General features: G+C 45.0%; 2 protein-coding genes across 2 annotated transcripts; both read left to right on the top strand.

Moving 5' to 3' along the window:
- The first annotated feature begins 13,183 nt into the window (after positions 1 to 13,183).
- cops8 (COP9 signalosome subunit 8) lies at positions 13,184 to 23,534 on the top strand. The gene is made up of 7 exons (XM_080479261.1): positions 13,184 to 13,294; positions 13,925 to 13,995; positions 14,423 to 14,471; positions 15,852 to 15,984; positions 20,954 to 21,061; positions 21,921 to 21,983; positions 22,509 to 23,534. Exons 1-7 carry the CDS (start codon positions 13,223 to 13,225, stop codon positions 22,586 to 22,588), a joined length of 576 nt encoding a protein of 191 aa, XP_080335387.1. The 5' UTR covers positions 13,184 to 13,222; the 3' UTR covers positions 22,589 to 23,534.
- Positions 16,231 to 19,000, top strand: trim63b (tripartite motif containing 63b). Its single transcript, XM_080479260.1, has one exon. The coding sequence runs from the start codon at positions 17,364 to 17,366 to the stop codon at positions 18,411 to 18,413; it is 1,050 nt and encodes a 349-aa protein (XP_080335386.1). The 5' UTR covers positions 16,231 to 17,363; the 3' UTR covers positions 18,414 to 19,000.
- Positions 23,535 to 24,959: the final 1,425 nt, after the last annotated feature.

Consider the following 24,959-nt stretch of genomic DNA (forward strand, 5'->3'; position numbering starts at 1 on the left):
CAGTCTTGTGTTTCCCCCAGTCTTGTGTTTACTGTGTTCCCCCCAGTCCTGTGTTTCCCCCAGTCTTGTGTTTACTGTGTCCCCCCCACGTCCTGTGTCCCCCCCCCACGTCCTGTGTTCCCCCCAGTCTTGTGTTTCCCCCAGTCTTGTGTTTACTGTGTTCCCCCCAGTCCTGTGTTTCCCCCAGTCTTGTGTTCCCCCGAGTCCTGTGTTCCCCCCAGTCTTGTGTTTCCCCCCAGTCTTGTTTACTGTGTACCCCCCAGTCCTGTGTTCCCCCCAGTCTTGTTTCCCCCAGTCTTGTGTTTCCCCCAGTCTTGTGTTTCCCCCCAGTCTTGTGTTTACTGTGTTTCTCCCAGTCTTGTGTTTACTGTGTTCCCCCCAGTCCTGTGTTTCCCCCCAGTCTCTTGTTTCCCCGTGTTCCTTGACCTGCCAGTCCCTGTTCCTGAGTTCCCTGTGCCTCCTGAGCCCCCTCCCTCGTCTTTGGGCCGTCAGGTGCCGGCCCTTGAAGAGGGGGTACTGTCAGGTCTGTGTGTCTGCCTCTGTGTGTGTTACCTCTTATTTCCACTTAACCAATGTTCCACTTGTGTCCACCCCTTCCTTGTGTATTTATACTTATCTCCCTCTGTTGTCCTTGTCGGATCGTCTCGTCAACATGTCCTGTCTCCTCGTCACTTGTCTAGCCTCTGGTCATCCTGTCGCTCCTCTCGTTTTGTCATCCTTCTGTCCCTTGTGTCCCCTGTTTCTCGTTGTGTTCCATGGACTTTTGTTACAATAAACCTGGTTTTCATGGAACTGGCTGTGTCTGCGTTTGGGTCCTCCCTGCAAAACCATGACAGAAATCAACTCAAAACAATGTAGTACATATGCCAGGCCTGAAGGTGGTGCTGTCAGTCTGCCATAGGAAAACCTCAGAAACGGAGAGGAACACACGGTGAATACAAAACTGGAGTAGAAGACTCGTCTTGCAGAAATTTGACATCTCGCCTTATTAAACCAAATAGCATCAATATCTGGAGCATGACGTCCGCCATTGCTGTTGTTAAGTGGCGTCGCCGAGTTATAGGATTGAGAAGCGATGGAATTATTTTCAGCAAATGTGCCTCTTGCCCACCCACACGTCAACGCCGAGGCAGCGTTTTCAAATGTCTCCACTCTGGAAACTGTTCTCAAAACAACCCAGTTTTCAGGCTCCTGATACATCACGTATGGATGATCGGCCAAACATGATGCAGTCAGTTAAATTAAAGTTATATGAAGTCACTGTCCAGCCATGAAAGCAGTTTGAACAGTTGTCCAGGCAGTTCATGCGGCCGATGCTGAGACAAGATATTTGACAAAGAAAGATGATAGAACAACAACCAAGACCGCCTGATTGACACGTCTTGTATTTTCTCATAGAAAATGCAATGCAGGTAATTACCAGTAAGGCAGTTTGATGAGACATGGAAACAACAAAGAGCAAATAACAAACAAACATGCTCACAGGTTACTGGCTTACAATACTTTGGAGTGTGTTGCTGCACTCTGCAGTGCAGGCATAAGTGTAGAGGAGTTGTTTGTGTGCGAAGATAAAGGCAGAAGAAAGGGGGCAAAGACGCCAAGAGAAGAAATTTACATATGTTTAAAATGGTTGAAGGCGAAATGTAAATGCAGAGTGGCAACGAGACAAACAAGGATGGGAAACGCTGCTGGGTCATGCTCCAGCCTTATTCAGGTTTTATCTCCGTTGTTTTCTCCCTTTCCATGAGAAACAGGGTCTAATTTAGAAAATTCAATGTAAGAATGGCTTTTTTGTCAATGTCCCTAAGGTTTGCGGGGTGGTCCTGTCATCTCACAGCAATACAGCCTAAATTTAATCCTGAGTTGAAGCCTGATTATGTCCAGTGTGTACAGTATGTTTTCTATGTGTGCAGGCTTTCCCCACTAATTTGCTTTCAACCCACCATCCCACCACATACATTCTAAGATAAATAGTGACTCTCAATTGGTTGTAGTTGTAATTGGCTTTGTATGCATGAGTGATCTTGTGCCTCTCAGTGTTAGCCCTATAATGGACTGGCAGCTTTTCTATGTCGGATCCATCCATCATTTATACCGCTGCAGCCAAATCAGTGTCCGCGGATGGCTGGAGCCAATCCCAGCTGACTCTGGGCGAAGGCAGGGCGCACGCTGGACATTCAGGGCCTGTCCACACGAGAGCGCCGTCTCATGTTACCACATCAGTTTTGACTGATCACACGCGAGGAGGAACAGGAGTAGTCTCCGTGTCTTCTTCTCCATTTTTTGTGTTCTCATTGTCTTCTTCTGCATTTTTCTACTACTACCTCACCGGGTAAAAAAAATACCAGTAATAGTAAAAATCTGATCATTAAACCGTCAGTCAGCTATAAATATAATATAATGAAGGTCAAAGGTTAAATGTGTATACGCAGGAGGCCAGACAGGGATCAGCACTGAGTCTTTGGTCATTTTGATGTTGAGACGGTGGGGGGGCGGGTATTGTCAACAGCTGCAGAAAGTAACTGAAAAAGTAACTTGGAATCTAACTTAGTCACTTTTTAAAACAAGTAACCAGTGAAGTGACTCAGGTATATTTGAAAGGAGTAACTAGTAATCAATAATCATATTACTTTTTCAAGGTAACTGCGGCAACAACTGACAAGGAGCGCAGAGCTCCTGAAAACACAACTTTTCGAAAACGTGAGTCTCTCTCCGTCTCCTTCTCCGTGAAAAACCACGTTCACTGAATCACCGCCACTGCACACACAGTGTAAACGATTCTTCTGCACATGCTCAGTAGAGACGATAACAATATTTCCTCCAGAGTGTTGTGACTCCCCGTACATATTCTCCTGGGACTTGGTACTTTTATTTTGACAGTCACCGTAATAACAATCCAACTTTGTCGTCTGTCAATATGAATGTCCCTGTTCTCTTGGTTTCATTTCGAAAACAAACAACAACGCCAACTAGTGTCGCAACGTGCTAACAACATCTCCTTCAGTGTTTCTGCCGTTTCCGTGGAAACAGACAATCGTTTTCAAAACGTTGCCATGCAAACGCGAAACTTCTCTGAAACGAAAACGCGAAAACAATGTATTTTCACTCGGAACGTTGTTGTGTAAACGAGGGGGCTCAAGGTCCTCCAAATCTAGAATCAAAACGGGGATAATCTCGCTCTCAGGAGAGAAAACAAACGGTTCCACCGCGATGCAAACCAAACGTCCAGATATCTGCAGGACAATGATTTTGAGGCGTGTCTTCTTGGTGGACGTCCTGAGTTGTGCTCCATTACAACCTATTCTCTTTTTCTTCGGATTTCTTTACGTCTGCTGCTTGAACTCTAATGTGATTCTCTACAAGACGTCCTGTTCTACAGTATGGGGTTCCGCTTCATAGCGGTTTTATAGAGGAAAACCAGTATAAAACTGCAGTAAAAGGAACTTTTTGAAGTTACTGAAATGTTTTGAAGCAGGCGAAAGCAATAGCGTTCTATTGTTTAAGTGTACAATTTCTCACAGCCAGCCATTATCACAATACTGTAACTATTTGTTAGGCTCCATCATTTGACAGGTTCTGTCTCTGTAATCTGGAGAATATACACTAGAATTACTTTATGTCTTTATTTAGTGATGCTGAAGGAGCCCAGCTATCCTCATCTGAATCACTGCTTCACTGTCATCAGACTAACAGGTGAAAGCTCCTCTTTATCGGATGTTCATGGTAGATTGAACATCTCAGTGGTGGAAATAAAAGCTTTATGTACATCAGCCTTACCTCAGCCTTTTCTCGAGGTACTCAGTTACTTTAATATTAGGCCATTTGTTTGAAGGACAGAGCTTTTCATGGTTCAACCTCAGCTTTGCTTTTGTTCTGAATAGTATGAGATTAAATTAGAATTTCTGTTTATTTCTGTTCCTTTGAAGCACAAGTAAACATGTACAAAGAGAAGCAGAAAGCGCTGTCAAGTGGAGTATTTTAAACTTGAGGAGGCCTTACCAGCTGCAATTTGAGCTATTTTCTACAAGTGTTAACATTTGCAGAGGAAAGAAAAGTTAAATCTTTTGTTAGATTTGTTGTTTATATCTACTGTTTGTCTTCTACCCATTCTCACGAAGCTACAACTGAGGAGGAGGAGGAGGTAGAGTAAAAAGAGGAGGAGGGAGAAGATGACAAGCAGGGAGGATTAGAAGGAGGAGGAGGAAAAAAAGGAACTGAAGGGGCGAGGAGGAAGAGGAGGGGGAGGAGGAGGAGGAAAAAGAGGAAGTAAAGGGGCAGTAGGAGGAGGAGGAGGAGGAAGACAAGCTGCCATTCCTGTTGGTGTAAAGAGAGATTGATTGGTGTAGGTACAGGAGCTTCTTCACTATTAAGCGCGCTGCTTTGCATCGCTCTGATCCTCCCCATTAGCGAACATCATGACAGGATTCTGCTCCTCCTGCTTGAATTATTGAGGAAGTGACAGCAGCAGCGAACTCGTGTCACGGTGAAGAACAGCACTACGGGTCTGTCAGAATTCATTGTGTTCCAAGACAGAGGTTTTGTCTGGAAGGACATTTGTGAACAAATGTAAGGAGACTGTGTAAATGTCATAAACTCCTGTTAATTCAAAGCCCAATGTTAACGTCGGGGCAGTGAGGAGAGAAAGTCCAGAACATGACAAAACGAACAATGAGCTCAAGGTGAGTGTTCAGGTAAAAACAGAATGGAAAGCATTGGAATAGATAAACTGTTGAAAACTAGTCTACAAGAAGGTCGTCAAATCAGTCCATGGGTCTGATCCCAGCAGACAATGGAAGAAGTTACACTCACATTCACCAGTTTAGTGTCAACAATCAGCCGTGAGAAGGAACTAGAGTAGGAAACACACAGGTTGAAAAGAAAACTCTTCAAGCCTGAACCTTTTTAGAGGAAGAATTTTTCTCCAATGAAATTCTTTTTCCTCTCCGTTAATATGTTAAATGCCAAATTATGAACATCCACAAAGATTTGAGCAAGTTTAACTTGACAAATGGTTTCAGAAGATCTTCACACCGGAAAGTTTTGAAGGCTGCATCCAGTCTGCAGTGAGCAGTTTCTGTCAAACGTGGACAAAAGAAGGAAAATAGGTTTGACCTGATTCCATGAAGGACATCTTGTGGCCAGATATTGTGGAGTTCATGTCTTGAGAGGCGAGAGCTGTTCAGGATGACTGGTAAATGAATCCAGATCAATCTTATTGCAATGATGATTCTTTCCTTCACTGTTTTATCATGAGATTACATCAAATATCTGAGTCGTATTGTTCTGGCTGATCACATCGATCTTTACTTTACTGTGGCTTCCTGCAGTGACGTGATCACGTGGTCAACGTTCTGCCGTTATGAGATGAGCCTGGGAGCCGGGGTTTTGTCAGACAATGAGCAATGCTGCCGTCAAGTGGCGACTTTAATCATTGCAAACATTCTGCATTCTGCTTTCCTTAATGGAAAAGGTGCACATGAGGGATTTCACTTTACATTACTGTGAGAGCCAGCTGGAGGAATATAAAGCCAGCACACAAACTCCAATTAATTAAACTCTTATTAAATCCCCAATCTGCAGAGTTCACGCGCCCTCTTTTGTATTCCTGTTGCTGACGGATGGCATTGCATAATACTCGTCGTATCAGTGATCTTTTATGAGTACAAGTACTCTGCGAAGTATTGGACCTGATACTGGTATTGATATCAGTGCATCCCTAATATAAAGCACATCATAAAAACTCTTTTTGGAGGAAGTCATCTGCAGTAAAATCTTGCAGCATTTCCCAAAAAAATGCAGAAAAAACATTCTCAGATTGAACAGATCCATAAAGTAATAATGTAACTTAAAAACAACCCCAAATTTCCACCTGCATTAATGTTGAGAAATATTCCCTCGATCCAAATGAGAAAGTTTACCTCTGAGAATAACAGACATGCTCACAACTCCAAAAGCTGAACGAAGCTATAAAAGTAAATGAAAGCACATTTGAGCAGTACCAGCGGTGAAAAAGCATTTTTCCAGACAGACGAATATTAAAAGGGGGAATAAAAAGGCCTGCAGTCAACAGCATCAAAGGAAAAGTGGGGATAAAAAAGAATTGAAGAGGAGAAAGCTCCTGCATTGGCAGGAAGAGCAGGATCATTATGGAACTTATAGGGAAACCGGCAGAATCTTGAGAGCGCTGCACGGTTCATTAAAACAAGACAGAATTCTTCAAAATAAGACCGTTTCCTGGTTAGAAATGACAATTAAGGGATGAGTCCAAAATCAGGGGTTTCTAGCAGATCACAGCCTTTTCAACAAGTTGGAAACAGCAAGTGACAGAAACTTTTTCCCCACGTGTCAATTCTGGTCAGCTTCCATATATGCTTTTGATTTTATTTAAAATTGCTCCTCTCTTGTAGCAGGAACATTTCTATAAGTTTAAATTCCATGTGTTTTTTTTTCTTATTATTTTAAAATTCTTGTACTTTTCTGCATCTCCTTTCAGTTATTTGGGCCCATTAAAGCTTACTCAAAGAATATTCTGCAAATATTCCATTATACCTGCACAGCTGTTCTTCTTGTGCAAATAACAAAAAAAAGCTATTGAATTCTCTGAGTGAAATCTTTTGTTTGCTTGCCAGAGAGTAGGACATGCATTTATGTAGTGGCAAGTCGAATAGAACTGCAGTTGCACATGAATTTGCATTGTTGTAAATTGCTATTAACAAGCTTTAAAAAGCGCCGAATTGCAGTGAGAGCATTGCAGATTAATGTGCAAAACTCAATTCAGAGTTTTGTTCCTGCCAAAGACATTCAACATGTTAGAAAATGATTTGTGACATCCCAACAGTTTTTTCATTCTCTAAAATTCTTCAATTGTTTTGCTCAAATCTTTAACCAACGGCTTCTATTAGTCCTCGTGAATTTCCGGCTTTCTTTAAACTTCCTTATTATGCTGAGACGAAGACGTGGATAAATTTAGAGGAACATTGATGTGGCTGATCGCTTCACTCTGAGTAATAGAACAGGGAGGAATTTATTCTCTCCTGCTGACGAGGACAGACTGAATGCCTCACTGTCTCCTGAAGCGTCCTCACTTTACACTCTCTGACACTTCATGTGAATCGTTTTTGCATTTTCTTTTCAGAAAAGTTTTGCGTGTACTGCAACGTTTTCAGAACAATTTCTCTTCCCATGAAATGCTGAAAAGAATGTTGTTAGCATGTGTGGCCACTAGTGGGCACTGCCGTTTGGTTGATGTAATGAAACCACACATATACTGAACAAAAGATCTCAATGCAACACTTTTGTTTTTGCTCCCATTTTTCATGAGCTGAACTCAAAGATGTAAAACATTTTCTATAAACACAAAAGGCCTAATTCTCTCAAATATTGTTGACAAATCTGTCTAAATCTGTGTTAGTGAGCACTTCTCCTTTGCCGAGATAATCCATCCCACCTCACAGTTGTGGCATATCAAGATGCTGATGAGACAGCATGATTATTGCACAGGTGACATGTTCAGTTTGATCTCACAGCACACTGCCTCTGATGTCACAGGTTTTGAGGAGCGTTCAATTGGCATGCTGACTGCAGGAATGTCCAGCAGAGCTGTTGCCCGTGAATTGAATGTTCATTTCTCTACCATAAGCCGTCTCCAAAGGCGTTTCAGAGAATTTGGCAGTACATCCAACCGTCCTCACCACCGCAGACCAGGTGTAGCCACCCCAGCCCAGGACCTCCACCTCCAGGACTGGGAATGTGCTCCACCCTCTTTGTGTTGGTGTAATGTGCTCCACTCTCTTTGTGTTGGTGTAATGTGCTCCACCCTCTTTGTGTTGGTGTAATGTGCTCCACCCTCTTTGTGTTGGTGTAATGTGCTCCACCCTCTTTGTGTTGGTGTAATGTGCTCCACCCTCTTTCTGTTGGTGTAATGTGCTCCACTCTCTTTGTGTTGGTGTAATGTGCTCCACTCTCTTTGTGTTGGTGTAATGTGCTCCACCCTCTTTGTGTTGGTGAGGACTCTGGCTGCAGTGTTCTGGATGAGCTGTAGTTGTCTGACTGATTTTTTACTGAGGCCTGTAAACACACCGTTACAATAATCCAACCTACTGAAAATAAATGCAGAACAATTTTCTCAGAATAGGGTTGTAGTCTGATCATCAGAAACAAGTGAAGCTGCAGTGATTCTGGTGACAGTGCAGTGAATACCAGTGCCTTCATTAGATATTTTTATAGTATCTGCCTTCACTGTTGCGGCCGTTTGTAATTTGCAGATGGCTCGACGCACAGCCGACTGCTCATAGAACAATGTTATTTCCGCCGCTCTAAAGACATACACTAGTTTAGATAAAAATGACCTTGTAGCAGATTTTCTGCCTCACACTGATGGCAAAGAGGCATTGTTTGTGAGGTGATGTCGTTTCATTGAAGAGTTTTTGTTCAAATCTGGTAATATTGTGCCAACCTTACCAAACTGGAGTGGGGATATCTAAATTACTACATTATCAATGGAAAATATGACAACATAAGATGCTATAGTGTTGACAGTAGCTGTTTTTGTGTCACATTTAAACTATATTCCACACTAACAATTAGAAATGCCATAAGGAAAGTGAAACCTACCTGATTCAGGACTTAATGACCACGAGGTTCTCTGACAGCTCACAACCACACAGAGCGTCACAGTGCAATGGTGCGCATGCGCAGATGGTATCTTATAATTTCAATTTACCATCTATGAGAGTGAGTTTTCTTTTCTTTTTTTTCTGATGGCGGAAATGGGCTTCCATACGTAACAGCTCAATGTCTGATTTGCAGATTGAACTCGAGGACATCCTCATCCCTGTCTTTGGAAGAGCTGAATTCATGTAAAAGAACATGCTCGTGCTTCTTCCAGGCATCCTTCAGTCCATTTCTCTCCTTGGCCTTCTCATGGAAGCGCCGATAGACCTGGAGGTATTCGCTCTCCGGTTTATCCTCTTCCTGCGCCTTCATGGCCTCTTTTCTGGCTTCCTCCTCTTCTTGCCACTCCTTGGCCTTCTCACTGAAGTGCTGATAGACCCGTAAATATTCACTGTCGTCACAATTCTTGGCCGCCTTCCTCTCTCTCTCCTGCCTCTCCCTCCACTCACTCTCCGGTTTATCCTCATCCTGTGTCTCCATGGCCTCTTTTCTGGCTTCCTCCTCTTCTTGCCACTCCTTGGCCTTCTCACTGAAGTGCTGACAGACCCGGAAATATTCACTGTCATCAGGATTCATGTCGGCCTTCCTCTCTCTCTCCTGCCTCTCCCTCCACTCACTCTCCGGTTTATCCTCATCCTGCGTCTCCATGGCCTCTTTTCTGGCTTCCTCCTCTTCTTGCCACTCCTTGGCCTTCTCACTGAAGTGCTGACAGACCCGGAAATATTCACTGTCATCAGGATTCATGTCGGCCTTCCTCTCTCTCTCCTGCCTCTCCCTCCACTCACTCTCCGGTTTATCCTCATCCTGCGTCTCCATGGCCTCTTTTCTGGCTTCCTCCTCTTCTTGCCACTCCTTGGCCTTCTCACTGAAGTGCTGATGGACCCGGAAATATTCACTGTCATCAGGATTCACGTCGGCCTTCCTCTCTCTCTCCTGCCTCTCCCTCCACTCACTCGCCGGTTTATCCTCTTCCTGCGTCTCCATGGCCTCTTTTCTTGCTTCCTCCTTTTCTTGCCTGTCCTTGGCCTTCCCACTGAAGTGCTGATAGACCCGGAAATATTCACTGTCATCAGGATTCATGGCCGCCTTCCTCTCTCTCTCCTGCCTCTCCCTCCACTCACTCGCCGGTTTATCCTCTTCCTGCGTCTCCATGGCCTCTTTTCTGGCTTCCTCCTTTTCTTGCCTCTCCTTGACCTTCCCACTGAAGTGCTGATAGACCCGTAAATATTCACTGTCGTCAGGATTCTTGGCCGCCTTCCTCTCTCTCTCCTGCCTCTCCCTCCACTCACTCGCTGGTTTATCCTCTTCCTGCGTCTCCATGGCCTCTTTTTTGGCTTCCTCCTTTTCTTGCCTGTCCTTGGCCTTCTCACTGAAGTGCTGATAGACCCGTAAATATTCACTGTCGGCAGGATTCATGGCCGCCTTCCTCTCTCTCTCCTGCCTCTCCCTCCACTCACTCGCCGGTTTATCCTCTTCCTGCGTCTCCATGGCCTCTTTTCTGGCTTCCTCCTTTTCTTGCCTGTCCTTGGCCTTCTCACTGAAGTGCTGATAGACCCGTAAATATTCACTGTTGGCAGGATTCTTGGCTGCCTTCCTCTCTCTCTCCTGCCTCTCCCTCCACTCACTAGCTGGTTTATCCTCTTCCTGCGTCTCCATGGCCTCTTTTTTGGCTTCCTCCTTTTCTTGCCTGTCCTTGGCCTTCTCACTGAAGTGCTGATAGACCCGTAAATATTCACTGTCGGCAGGATTCATGGCCGCCTTCCTCTCTCTCTCCTGCCTCTCCCTCCACTCACTCGCTGGTTTATCCTCTTCCTGCGTCTCCATGGCCTCTTTTCTGGCTTCCTCCTTTTCTTGCCTGTCCTTGGCCTTCTCACTGAAGTGCTGATAGACCCGTAAATATTCACTGTCGGCAGGATTCATGGCCGCCTTCCTCTCTCTCTCCTGCCTCTCCCTCCACTCACTCGCAGGTTTATCCTCTTCCTGCTTCTCCATGGCCTCTTTTCTGGCTTCCTCCTTTTCTTGCCTCTCCTTGACCTTCCCACTGAAGTGCTGATAGACCCGTAAATATTCACTGTCGTCAGGATTCTTGGCCGCCTTCCTCTCTCTCTCCTGCCTCTCCCTCCACTCACTCGCCGGTTTATCCTCTTCCTGCATCTCCATGGCCTCTTTTTTGGCTTCCTCCTTTTCTTGCCTCTCCTTGACCTTCCCACTGAAGTGCTGATAGACCCGTAAATATTCACTGTCGTCACGATTCTTGGCCGCCTTCCTCTCTCTCTCCTGCCTCTCCCTCCACTCACTCGCAGGTTTATCCTCTTCCTGCTTCTCCATGGCCTCTTTTCTGGCTTCCTCCTTTTCTTGCCTGTCCTTGGCCTTCTCACTGAAGTGCTGATAGACCCGTAAATATTCACTGTCGGCAGGATTCATGGCCGCCTTCCTCTCTCTCTCCTGCCTCTCCCTCCACTCACTCGCCGGTTTATCCTCTTCCTGCGTCTCCATGGCCTCTTTTCTGGCTTCCTCCTTTTCTTGCCTGTCCTTGGCCTTCTCACTGAAGTGCTGATAGACCCGTAAATATTCACTGTTGGCAGGATTCTTGGCTGCCTTCCTCTCTCTCTCCTGCCTCTCCCTCCACTCACTCGCCGGTTTATCCTCTTCCTGCGTCTCCATGGCCTCTTTTCTGGCTTCCTCCTTTTCTTGCCTCTCCTTGACCTTCCCACTAAAGTGCTGATAGACCCGTAAATATTCACTGTCGTCACGATTCTTGGCCGCCTTCCTCTCTCTCTCCTGCCTCTCCCTCCACTCACTCGCCGGTTTATCCTCTTCCTGCGTCTCCATGGCCTCTTTTCTGGCTTCCTCCTTTTCTTGCCTGTCCTTGGCCTTCTCACTGAAGTGCTGATAGACCCGGAAATATTCACTGTCGGCAGGATTCATGGCCGCCTTCCTCTCTCTCTCCTGCCTCTCCCTCCACTCACTCGCTGGTTTATCCTCTTCCTGCGTCTCCATGGCCTCTTTTCTGGCTTCCTCCTTTTCTTGCCTGTCCTTGGCCTTCTCACTGAAGTGCTGATAGACCCGTAAATATTCACTGTCGTCAGGATTCATGGCCGCCTTCCTCTCTCTCTCCTGCCTCTCCCTCCACTCACTCGCCGGTTTATCCTCTTCCTGCGTCTCCATGGCCTCTTTTTTGGCTTCCTCCTTTTCTTGCCTGTCCTTGGCCTTCTCACTGAAGTGCTGACAGACCCGGAAATATTCACTGTTGTCAGGATTCATGGCCGCCTTCCTCTCTCTCTCCTGCCTCTCCCTCCACTCACTCGCCGGTTTATCCTCTTCCTGCGTCTCCATAGCCTCTTTTTTGGCTTCCTCCTTTTCTTGCCTGTCCTTGGCCTTCTCACTGAAGTGCTGATAGACCCGGAAATATTCACTGTTGTCAGGATTCATGGCCGCCTTCCTCTCTCTCTCCTGCCTCTCCCTCCACTCACTCTCCGGTTTACCCTCTTCCTGCGCGTTCATGGCCTCTTTTTTGGCTTCCTCCTTTTCTTGCCTCTCCTTGGCCTTGTCAGTGATGTGGTCATAGACCTGAAAAAATTCACTGTCAAAAGGTAAGACAGGCTTCCTCTCTCTCTCCTGCCTCTCCCTCCTCTCGCTCTGTGGTTTATCTTTTTGCTGCGTGTTCATGGTCTCTTTTCTGGCTTCCTTCTCTGCTTGTCTCGCCTTTACCTTCTCACTGACGCGCTTATAGACGTCCAAGTATTCTGCAGGCTTGTCTTGTGAAAATCTGTCTTGGTGTGAGTTCTCAATTTCCTATGTAAAATGCTGCTTGAGCTTTTCTATAGACAATGTGACAATCTTGAAAGATTTCAAGATATGGAGCTGGTTCAAGTAGCCCATGCTCTTGTAGACTCTGTTTTGTGACATCAAAGCTTTGTTGTGTTGTAAAACATCAAAGGTTAGATGTGTTGTTCAGTTGTGACATTATGTTTGCAACTGAATCAGAGGCGATGATGTCATGAGTTAACCTACATGGTCTGAGGATGTCATTGCAATGGGTGCCATGGCAACTGCAGAAAATTTTCTGTCCTATGTTTTATGACATCTAGTAGATTCAGTTATATATACAGTAAATTTCTAAAATATTTTCACTGAAGCCCATCTGGTATTTCTTTTTTTCAAAAAGTAAAAAGGGGAACGTCATTGTTTCTTTCCAACAATGACCCAATGTTTCCCTTGGGGTGATGTACTATTTTTTGAGGTCTGTGCTCAAACGGTATCTAAATCATTACTATATTTCAAAGTGAAAATGCTAAATATGTTTTGTTTTTAACCATAGTCACTCAACAGTATGCAATAATATAATGTTGAGTTAATAACTAGCATGGGTCTAGATAGTAATATCAATGTTAAATATTCGCCACATACATCAAAATACCAGATACCACAAATATGGTACACAGCGTAATGCACTGACTGGGTGTAGTTTTTCCTCCGGGCGATGGGGGCAGCAGCGTATCGGAAATGCTCTATTCGACAGGAAGCTGAACCACAGCCGGGCATCATCATGCCGACTGCTGTGATCATGGAGGAGAACTTTGATAAACTATTGGAGCAGTGTGAAGCTCAGGAACTGGAGGTGAGAGCAGAATTGAGACATTTATACACGGATTTCTCTCTGAAGATGTGGCGGTGATGTAGACGACGGTCACTTAATCTGTAGTCAGTCTGTTAGCGGAGAGGCTAACAGGCTAACGTCTGTTTGAGCTTCATTTAAAGCCTTAATGTATTTGAAGTCTAACCGAGCAGTCAAAATTTATTCCCACTCAAGTCATATTCGTGTAACGAAATTATTTAAATGTCCACAGAAATGTCGGAAGCAGAGGTTTATCTCACCTTTCAGTTGTAACTTGTGCTTTTAGGAGCTAGCAGCAGTTAGCCGTTCTGATGGTAAACATTGATCCAGTGTCAGAAATTAATGTTTAATTCAGCTAAACTTAAAACCTTTAAAATGGTTTAATATTTCTCTTCAGGTAACCTCATAACTGTGTTGTTGTGCTTTTGCTTCATTCACCTCCACAGACACTCCTTTTACTTGCTCAAGCTGAAATAGCATTATTAGCTAGCCTGTGCGAGCAGATGCGTTCAAGCTAGTTTAGAATTACTCTTGAAATATAAAGCTCTTCGCTCTGTTTTTGTGTTAAGCATTTGGTCTGACAATAGTTTCACCATCATCCTGTATTTTGACACTGGTATCTATCCTGAACAGGCTCCAGGAGGCATTGCAACTCCTCAAGTGTACTCTCAGCTGCTGGCCCTCTACTTACTCAATAATGACATGTAAGTGAAGTGTGTGTGTGTGTGTGTGTGTGTGTGTGTGTGTGTGTGTGTGTGTGTGTGTGTGTGTGTGTGTGTGTGTGTGTGTGTGTGTGTGTGTGTGTGTGTGTGTGTGTGTGTGTGTGTGTGTGTGTGTGTGTGTGTGTGTGTGTGTGTGTGTGTGTGTGTGTGTGTGTGTGTGTGTGTGTGTGTGCGTGTGTCTGAGAGAGAGAGAGGGAGTATGCGTCTTTGTCATTAACTTCATAAACAAGTGGAGGATTGAACAGTATGATTGATGAAGATGTGATGGTGGATGGTTGCAAGAAACCGTGTGTTTTTTGTGTAATCCAGTGCGTCTTTGCAGCATAAAGAGTCTACATGTGAGAGCTTGGCTTGGATCAATCTGGACTTTGCACATGTCTACTAACTCCTGTTTTCCCTGTACTTGCAGGAATAATGCCAGATATCTATGGAAGAGGGTTCCCCAGGCAATCAAATCGGTAAGCAGGTTAAAACAGACTTTCACATTCCCAAGTTGCACTGTAAGAGTTCTTTGAAACTCGGTCTTTAGTGTTTTTTTCTTGATTAGAAGGATCCATAATGATTAAGTTAGTAAGAAAGAGTCTGGTTGTTTCTATCCACATCAAATTCAGGGGATCTGCGTTGTTTACTACCTTTTCGAAAGATGTCTCAAATGTATGAGCCAAACTGTTTCAGATATGATTGGTAGGTAGAAATTAGACTTTAATTCTGAGCAGCGGAGGCATCAGTACAGTGAGGTATTTCATTTTACTCGCATGATACTGCATGTGAGGTATGTGAAAAATCTCCTTACAGTGTTTGTTTAAAGGCACCTCCCGCGGATTGTTGATAGCTAATATACTAAACAAAAATAACATGTTAAGCAAACACATAGATAATGAATAATCCTTTTGAAGAATTAATATACTACATAGAAGAGAATATAACAAAAGTAACATCAATGTTTATTGAATTGTCTCCAAACGTTAAAAAAAGAAACAATGAATAACTTTGAACACACAACAAGCACTGAAAATAAGTGAGATTGGGTAGATTGATTCGACTTCATACATGAATGGTTGTCTGGGCTGAATTATGTCACTTACCCAAACTATCGCATAATGTATTTGATGAAAGCACCAGCTCATCTTACAATTATGAATCAATATTATAGTGTGTAATTTGGAACATTTGATTTAGCCTCGCATATTGGACACTTCCCAGAATACAAGTGTGTATTGCGCTGGATAGTTTCACTGAGACCCCGTTTACACGACATTGATTTCAAGTGAAAACAGGGCATCTGTTTACATGACAGCAATGCTCAAAGCCACTGAAAACAACTTTCTACTACTGCTACTACTTTCTGCTACAAAGTTCTGCTATTGCTCATACGGACCACGGCCGTAGTAAATACTTCTTCTGCACACGCACAAGTAGATGGACAATAACAACAAAGTTTGTCACCAGAGTGGAATGACTCCCAGTCCATATTCTCTTGGGATTTGATAGTTTTAAAGTATTAAAGTAATAACAATGCAATTCGGTTGTCTTTACATAAGAATGTCCCATGTACTCCCATCTCAGTGGTTCTCTATGTGTGTGATTTCATTACCAAAAACAAACAACACCCTCTAGTGGCCCTAGATGAGTCAGTTCATTTACGAAATTACTCAACATATAATCCTCAATATGTTTTACCAATACAACACAGTTTAGGCTGAATAGCATTTTAAAACTGGATTTAAAATTTTATTTTTTTAAGTGTGAATCCTCTTCACAATAGCATTGAGAGCGACTGCTTGGCTGACTGAATCATACTGATGCTTTGTGAAATGCTTTTCACTTTTTGCGTCCAGGCGAACCCTGAATTATCTGCTATTTGGGCCGTGGGCCAGCACATTTGGCAGAGAGACTTTCCAGGGATCTACACAGCCATCGCAGCACACCAGTGGTCAGAGAATATTCTGCCTGTCATGGAGGGACTTCGAGGTAACGGCACAAAATGCTACCATGCTTTATACACGTCATGTTCGATTTACTCATTCATCTCTGAGGAAACTGGAACAAACCAACCTGTCGGCTGCTGCATTCAATAATCATGCTGGAGTTTGGTCAGCAGGGGGCGTCAGCAGAACAGTTTATAAGTGTGGGAATAAAACAGACTGAATCATGAGGTGTTTCTCCAACTTTTTGTTAGGTCAGATTTAAATTATCTGTAGATATTTTATTACAAGGACTCCACATCACTTAGGTTCTTTACTTCCTTTTACAACCAAGACCGTGTCGCAACAAGAAAAGGAGACTATCACTATAATATTTGTTATTTTGATTTCATTCTCTGCTGCTGACATTGTTGAAAGAATAATTTGGTTTCTGCACGACCGTATAAACGATTGACCCTGTGCTGACAATTGTTGGGGCATTTGTGTCATGGGATGATGCCCTTGTGCAAGAGTATAAGAATAGCTTGTACCTTGTGTTTATGGTGGTTGGTGTTGATCTGCCGTCGATGCGGACAAACAGTATGTCATAACACACTCCGTTGCTGATCACTGCTTGATGGACATGGTAAACAGCAGAAGCACTTTGAGTCCACGTCACTGTGAGAGAGGTTTTATATAAGGCCACAAAAGAAATGCAGCATTTCTTGTATCTACACTTTGTTTTGGCTGCACATATAATAAAACAAATACTAAAATAACGGGACATGTGAGGAAGGTTATCTGCTAGTTGTTCCTGTTTTTTTCTCAAACAAAAGACTTTTACCTCATTTAGTAAAAGGCTGTTTCTTATCAAACCTTCTAGCAATTTATTTACATTTTGATGTTTGTGTGTAAAGTTGTTTTCACTTCTGATCTAAATAAAGTATATAAATAAGAATTTTGATCAAGTAAGATCAAGTCAAAGAGAAAAAAACAACAGTCACGCGGTGTTGATGTGAACTTGTTTACATATTCGAAGGAGCCTCATCTCGCAGGTGGGCTCCTTCGAGACAGTCACATGGACCCTGTTTGTCTCTGCTGTCGGAGTCAGAGGGGACACAGTGCCCACTGGGACATGTGACACATGCGGCAGCCGGTAGGAGGGGCCCATTTCTGTGAAAAGACCCCAGGCCAGCACGCGGGCCGGAATGTCTGCTCTGTTTGGTGGACGGATCGGGTGTCGCCAGCTGTGAGGGGTCGGTATAAAGGACAGAGCTGCTAGCGCTCAACCAAAATAGATACCAGCATTTCACCAGGAGCTGCACACACGCAAGGATAACTTCTCAAAGTCAGCTTTCCACTTCAGGACCTTGTTGAGCTCTTAGTTTTCTCTGAGTGGGAAGTAGAAAAGTTAAGATTCCAGGCGTAGACAGACACTTTTCCACCATGGACGTCCAGAGGACAGGATCCATTGTTCGGCCTCCCAGCCCCATGGACAGCCTGGAGAAGCAGCTGAGCTGTCCCATCTGCCTGGAAATGTTCACCAAACCTGTGGTCATCCTGCCCTGCCAGCACAACCTGTGCCGGAGCTGCGCCAGCGACCTCTACGACTCGCGCAACCCGTACCGCTTCTCCGGCGGGGTCTTCCGCTGCCCCACCTGCCGGTTCGAGGTGGTGCTAGACCGCCACGGGGTGCACGGCCTCCAGCGCAACCTGCTGGTGGAGAATATTATCGATATCTACAAGCAGCAGCAGGAGGGTAATGGCGGTGGAAACAACGAAACCACCCTGAAGCCCAAAGAAACCAAAGAGCCCATGTGCCAAGAACACGAGGATGAGAAGATCAACATCTATTGTGTGACCTGCCAAGTTCCGACCTGTTCCATGTGCAAAGTGTTCGGCCAGCATAAGGACTGCGAGGTGGCGCCTCTCGCTAGCGTTTACCAGACCCAGAAAGGTGAACTCAGTAATGCGATCGATACCCTGGTGGCCAGCAACGGACGCCTGCAGGCACTGCTCAATCAGATGGAGGACGCCTGCCGCGCCGTACAGGAAAACGCCCAGCGGGCCAAGCAAGGGCTAGCCGAACGGTTCGACCTGTTGTACGCCGTCCTGGAAGAGCGCAAGACCATCCTGCTGGAGCACATCGGCAAGGAGCAGGACGAGAAGGTGGCGGCGCTGCGGGCGCTGGCTCAGCGCTACGGCGAGCGGCTGCAGGCCAGCACGGAGCTGACGGACACCGCCGTGAGGGCGCTGGAGCAGAGCGGAGCGGCCGAGTTCCTGGTGGCTTCTAAGGGCCTCATCAATCAGACCAAAGACGCAGCCAAGTCCTCACTGGGAGAAGACAGGCCAGAACCAGGCTTCGAGAAGATGGACCACTTTACTTTAGCCACGGAGCACGTCGAGACGGTCCTCGCCAAAATGGACTTTGGAAATGTTGACGATGATGAGTTTGAAGATGCAGAGGAGGAGGAGGAGGAAGAAGAGGAGGAATAATGAAAACTGAAGTTGTTAAGGACTCAAGTATTACGATATGTTCATTTGAAGGTGTTTGAAATGGGAATCGTTTGTCACGACGACTCTGGATCTGATGGTGAAGGAAACGTAGGGTTTGCCGGTGGATGAGGGCTGAAATAACTTGCCCTCACTTTCAGTGCAATATTTAATTTCAGTGTCGTATTCGTACCTTTTCTTAACTTCTTTTTATACTTTTGTACTTCTACACCAGATCAATGGAAAACTAGTTGTAGAGAAAAGTCTAACAATTGATTGCACAAGATGTTCTTCTGTTTGTAGCTGATGGAATGAGTTGTTTTTATTAGGTTTCTTTTCTCACTGTGTTTGTGTTCGTTCGGTGATCAGTTGACCTGCCTGTAATCACCATCTTTACTGATATGTGGAATAAAAGCTGCATGAAGTCAAGCATGAAGTGGCTTTATTTTTAGGGGGACAGGCCTTCTATGATGAACCGGTATTATTTTTGTTTGCGTCGGGTTTTCCCTCGCCGTGCTTTCATCCAGACGCTCCCAGTCTGTTGCTTCTCTTCCTTGGCAATAGACTGGATGTAAAAATAAAGAAGTCCTTGCCATGTCCTGTCTGCTTTGCCTTTGCTGGTGAAAAGTGAGGGCTATTTTTAAGCGGTGAGAGGGTGAGAAGTGATAGCGAGGCCCTGGAATAGACTGTCAGCTCAGCGAAGGACAGGCCAGGTCCTGTTTCTGCTCCATAAAAACCCCCTTCCTCCCACTCGGATGGTCTTGCTCAGCACCTCCAGCCCAGTTCTGACGTGTCAGAAGGGCACGCTCAGAGGGGGCCGGTGCAGTTGTCACATAAGCCCCCCTCCCCTCAGCCTCCCCAGCGGTCAAGAGGCCATGGTAAAAATACATGTCTTCCTAAGGGGGCGAGTTACAGAAAGGCCTTTGAGATGATCAGAGTCTGGGGCAGAATCATGGATCACGTTTACACTTTCAGACCGACTAGAAAGAGGAAACACGTCGGCCATAAGCCATGGATACCGCTGTTTTATCAGGTTTTTATTAATAAGCGCTGAGGACATTCATCTATAAGGAAGGTACCAGCAAGCAGAGCCGAGTCGGCCAACATTTCTACAGGAAGTTTCTTGGGACATCAAAACGGGTGAAACGTCTGGACAGATCTGCGGCCTTCCCCGACACAGCTGTCTTTTCTCATCCCGCTTGTTATTGTTACTGCCGCTAACCGCTGCAACAGACCGGAGGCCGCCTGTTGGTACACAGAACCGGTTGCTAGGCTATAAAACTCGAAAGGCCATAACCCTGAGGCATTTACATGATAGCAGCGTCATATACAGGCTGGAGTGTGTTGCTGCGGGTCCCCTGCACTCTTATAGTAATCTCCAGGTTCCAGATAAACGGGAACCTATCATGGGGTTTGGAGGCGAACCAGCTGATAAAACCTTTCAGCAGCACGACACTGCATTTAACTCTACATCCAACATGAGCGGCCTTTAGCAGGCTTCATTTGACTCTCAACTGATGTCAAGTAGTCCTTTAAGACGGCTCAAATAAGAAGTTCTGAAAAATCCAAATGCGCCGTTAGCTGTAGTCTCCCTGAGCTTTTCCCTCCACATGAGATTTGTTTAACTTCCAGCTGCAGCGCCGGTTCCAGCTGCAGCCGCGCGACAGCGTTGGTTTTCATTGAGAGCAAGTGACTCGTCAATCACTACAAATTACCGCTTCTGACAGCGTAAGGCCCCGTTTACACCACAATGTTTCAAGTGCAAACGCATTGTTTTTGCATTTTCGTTTCAAAAATGTTTCGCTTTTACACGAACACGATGTCTGTTTCCATGGAGACGGCAGAAATGCTGAAAACGATGTAGTTGGCTTGTTTGGCCAGGATTTAGTGCTGTTTTTCTAATGAAACCACACATATAGAGAACAATACGCTATAAACATTATATAATGTTAGAAGACAGACATTCTAGTGGACAGGTGGCCAAGTTGGATCGTTTTTACGGTGACTGTCAAAATAAAAGTACCATATCGCAGGAGAATCTGGACTGGGAGTCAATCTCTGGAGGAAAACATTGTTGTCACTGTCCCTCTACTGAGCATGTGCAGAAGCAATCTTTCAAAAAGTTGCATTTTCCCCTGGTTTCCATGGAGATGGAATCCGAGCGTTTTCAAAAAGTTCCTCCTTGGGCACCGTTCTGAAAAGTTGCGCTTTCAGTGGCTCCCATCTCCGCTGTCGTGTAAACGGACGCACAAAACAGAACTAAAGTTTTCTGCTTTCACTTGAAAACGAGTAAACGGCGGCCTGAAGCACTTCGTCACACGCATAGATCAAACTGCACCGCTGACGGATTCTCACTCGCTGTGCACAACCTGCACCACTGTTTACAAGCGACACAACGCTTGAACATCACGTTGAAGTGACACTCTTCCTGTTTTTAAATATCTGGGCCGGTCGCTGCTCCTGCCGCCACCTATACACTTTAATAGACGGGATGAGCTGCTGCTCGGTCCACAAGCACCGATCTGATCCTGGTGTCTTCACAGAGACCACACGGCAGAGGGCGTACAGCCTGGTGGCTCAGGCCTACACTTCCATCACCGCAGACGACTTCGCCGCCTTTGTGGGCTACACCGTAGAAGAGGCAGTAAAGGGTAAGAGCAACATCTGTTGCCCCGATATTCCAAATAAAGTCGGTTCCATTGAGGTTCTGTGCTGAAAGTGTGAATAAACACACACTTGGTGAGATTTGAAGCAGTTGCTCGGACTTTATACTTGAATGAATTTAGAATGCGAACATAAACATTCTCAGCTCATTGTGTTAAGATTTAGTGAGTCTTCACTACATAATCATCCTTGGAATAGAAAATGTATCATATTAAAGAACAATCCTATTCAACGTAATTTCTTTAAGAACTTCCTTTTGTTTCAGCCTGTCCTGCAGCATAACATTGACATTATTTTTGAGTGAATAATATGCAAATAAAAACCTGCAATCTTGATGACCTTACGTTGGATTCTGTCTGTTGTGATCCTGATTGGCCAGCTTGTCTTGTCCAATCAGGATCAGCAGATGAAGAAGTAAACACAGCAGACGCTGCTCTTTACTGACTCGACAGCGGCTCATTACTGCCAAATAATGCATGAAACCAGTTGCTTCGATTTATAGTACTGTACCTTTAAAGTGCCACAAATCCAAATGCATATTAACTCCCAAGAGGTTTTGCTCACAAAAACTGGATCTTTGAAAGAAAATTCTGAATTTTTGTTGATTCTCTACTTTTGTCACTCAATCACAAAGGAATGATTTTATTATTTTAAAGAGAATATTTCAGCTATACACTGTGAGCTCTCGTCCCGTAATGCCTGGTAAATCACAGTCGAGGCCTTGAGCTGAAGCGGGGACTTTGTCCTTCACCCACTCTCTGCTGGGATCTGCTCCCTGCTGCCCTCCAGTGGATCGGCTGGTATCGCCACATGCCTTTTAATTGGCTTTTCTTCTCTGCCCCCAAGGTGTGGTGACCCAAGGCTGGCAGGCTGACCCCGCCACCAGGATGGTGATGCCCAAAAAGCCCGGTAGGTGGCAGTGTTGCTCCATTAATCACTCTGCTTTTCTTCTCATGAGCCGGCCGGCTCCCTCCTTCCTGCTTCTCCTGCACAGTTTTAGGGTTTTCTCTGTGAATTTGAACCATTTGCCCCAAATGTTGTTGTTGTTTTTTGTTGGTGTCGGGTTATTGTGAGTGATTTTAAGGACAGACGGACCCGTGAGTAGGAGGCTGTGGTCTGAGCATCTGTTCCCCACATGGCCACAGCTTTTTACAGCGTCAGCCCAACATGGTTTGGTGACTTCTGGCTTTGTGCAGACTCTCAAACAGGAAGTGGATCTGGTGGAGATGAGTGTTTTAATGGTTTCCAGGCTGAACGTCTGACTCTGCGGGGGGGGGGGGGGGGGGGGGTCAGTGGTGAGCTCATGAGCAGACGTTAACAGTGGTGCTCACTTGAAACCTCCGGCGGTTCCTCGTGGGCGGTAGATCGATCGCACTTGGCACAATGAGGTATCTCCTGTCTGACTCAGCCTCTCCTCCTCCTGTCTCTCAACAGATCCTCCCCCCGTCTCATTGGTTCCAAATGAGCAGCAGTTGGCCAGACTCACCGACTACGTGGCTTTCCTCGAGAACTGATAACCGCCCCCCCCCCCGCCGCCCTCGCTCGCTCGTCTGGTAGCGACGAACAACAGGAGCCCAGCAGACTCTGTTCTCCATGAAGACGTTACCAAAAACAGAATTCAGCGAGCGGCTCTGCACACGCCTCGTCCTGTACAGCCTCTCTCAGACTGCAACTGTGTATTATATTTGTTTTTTTTTTGCTCCTGATGTGTACATTTTGGGACTGATTCTGTATGAAAATATATTTGTGATCGTTGTCCCTCTGCTCTTTTTTTTTTTTTTTTTTTTTTTTTTGCCACCCTGACAAACGTCTCAGTAGAAATGTCGACCGGTGTGCAACAACGCTGCGATTGGGTTGGAGCGCCGGGACGTGGCCCCGAGAGCTCGCCATGCATGCGTCACTGTGTGGACGTCTGTCGAGAGACTTCTTCCCTTGAAGTTTATGCTTTGACTGGTGAATAAACATTTAGCTCTTTCTAACGTAGCGCTATGTTTTTTGCCAGGAGTTATTTACTCGCAGCACTTTGAGATCTGGAGAGAACGACAAGGTTATAAAAACACAAAAACATCCCAACGCCAACCGACAAGTTTGGTTTTAGGCGCCCGATAACACGAAAATGAGTGAGATCGGGGATATTTCAGGAGGTCTGGGCCTTTTGTTTACACGTCAACAAAGCTACAAGTCGCCAAAAACCATTTATATCTGAAAACTCCGGCCGAAGTTTAGATTTGGAGAAACTCCGTCTTTCCCTTTGCATGTGCGCGACATGTTTACAGTTACTGTTCTGAAAACAGTCCCAATATTTCCCTATACTTTGATTGATACGGTTCCCAGTCAATACTTTCTTGTACTTTACTTGTGTTGTACTCTTAACGCCACATAAAGGAGGCGCTCCAAACTATTCGACTCTCGCTGCATTATTGCAGACAGGACGGGAATGCGCTTGAACAACCAGAATTTAAAAAAAAAAAAAATCTTCACCCCGGCCCGAATTCCACGAGTCACTGTGGCAACCGAGTAATTTTGCGGTAACAGTAACACTAGCGGAGGAGCCAGACGGACTGGGAGAAAGTTGCTGCCAGAGTTGAAGCATAAGTTTGAATGATTTATGCCGTTGATTTAACATTTAACTTAAAGGGCTCGTATTGTGCAAATTTCACTTCCTAAAGGTTCTCCAGCAGTACTAATCGTCCCCATACCTGGACTGACGCCCCAGAAGTGAAGACAGTCTGTCCTCTCTGTCCCTGGCTTGTTTCAGGTTTTAAAAAGTGTGTTGCTCCAACCAGCCAATCAGAAATCAAACCCTATATAGTGTCATCGGGGGTTTAGCCAATCACTATCAAGGTAGGCTCCTCCCTTTGACTCCTCCCACAATTAGGCAGCTTTACTCTGGCACATGGCACCACCAGAGGAAGTACTTCCTCCTCTTCCCAAGATGAGCATGTGTGGGCGGAGCCAGTCCAGCTCACACAGACACAGCAGATTCTGAATGCAGCTCCTATGATCCAATATTCAAATTGAGGAAAATCAAGGAGGAGCTAGAAACTTAGAATACTGAAGGTTTCTGGACCGACCAGACCAGGAGGAGGAGGAGGAGAACAGGAGGAGGAGGAGGAGGAGGAGAACTTTACAATCGCAGCATACAGGTAGAAAGAATTCACAAGGTATAAAATCAGAAACTTCCTTTTGGTGAAAGGCAAACATTTTTATATAAAAACATCATTCAGAAAAAAAAGGCATATATGTTGTGATTGCTCTTCACTTTAATTTAAGTTTAGTATTTAAATTGACTTAAGCTTTTAAATAATAAAAAAAATATAATTCAGCAGCTACTTCAAGTAGTGATTTAAACCCCAAACAAAATATTGTTTTGAACTCGTCCTCTCTGTTAATGCCCTACTGAGTAGATTCACGCAATGTTTACACATTTTTATTAGAGTGGAGTCATTTAAAATGCGCCCATGTGTACACGGACACTCACTAAAATACTAAAATTACTACACAAACACACACACAACTCTACCGATTGTTTAATTCAGGAAGGAATTTCCCCCAATAGAGAAAGACGAGTAGCGACTCAGGGTTTCTTCTACAAAACCTGCCAGCAAGCAGGCAGTAGGACGGAGCGTTTTCAAAAAATTCCACCTTTGGGAGCTGTTTTCAAAAGGTTGCGTTTTCAGTGGTTCCGGGCACCGTTGTCGAGGAAAGGTTTTGCGTTCTGACTTGAAAACGTTGTGCAAACGGGTCCTCCGTGTGTTTGTTGAGTTCTGATCCAGTAAAAATCAATGAAAAGAGCCTCAGTCGCACCGCTTTTATAATACCTGTGCATGTTTTTAAATGTTTGTTAAATGAGCTGCAGTCACTTGAAGGCGATCAGTCTGTCGA

This window comes from Lipophrys pholis, assembly GCF_963383615.2.
Source record: "Lipophrys pholis genome assembly, chromosome: 13".
NCBI lineage: Eukaryota > Metazoa > Chordata > Actinopteri > Blenniiformes > Blenniidae > Lipophrys > Lipophrys pholis.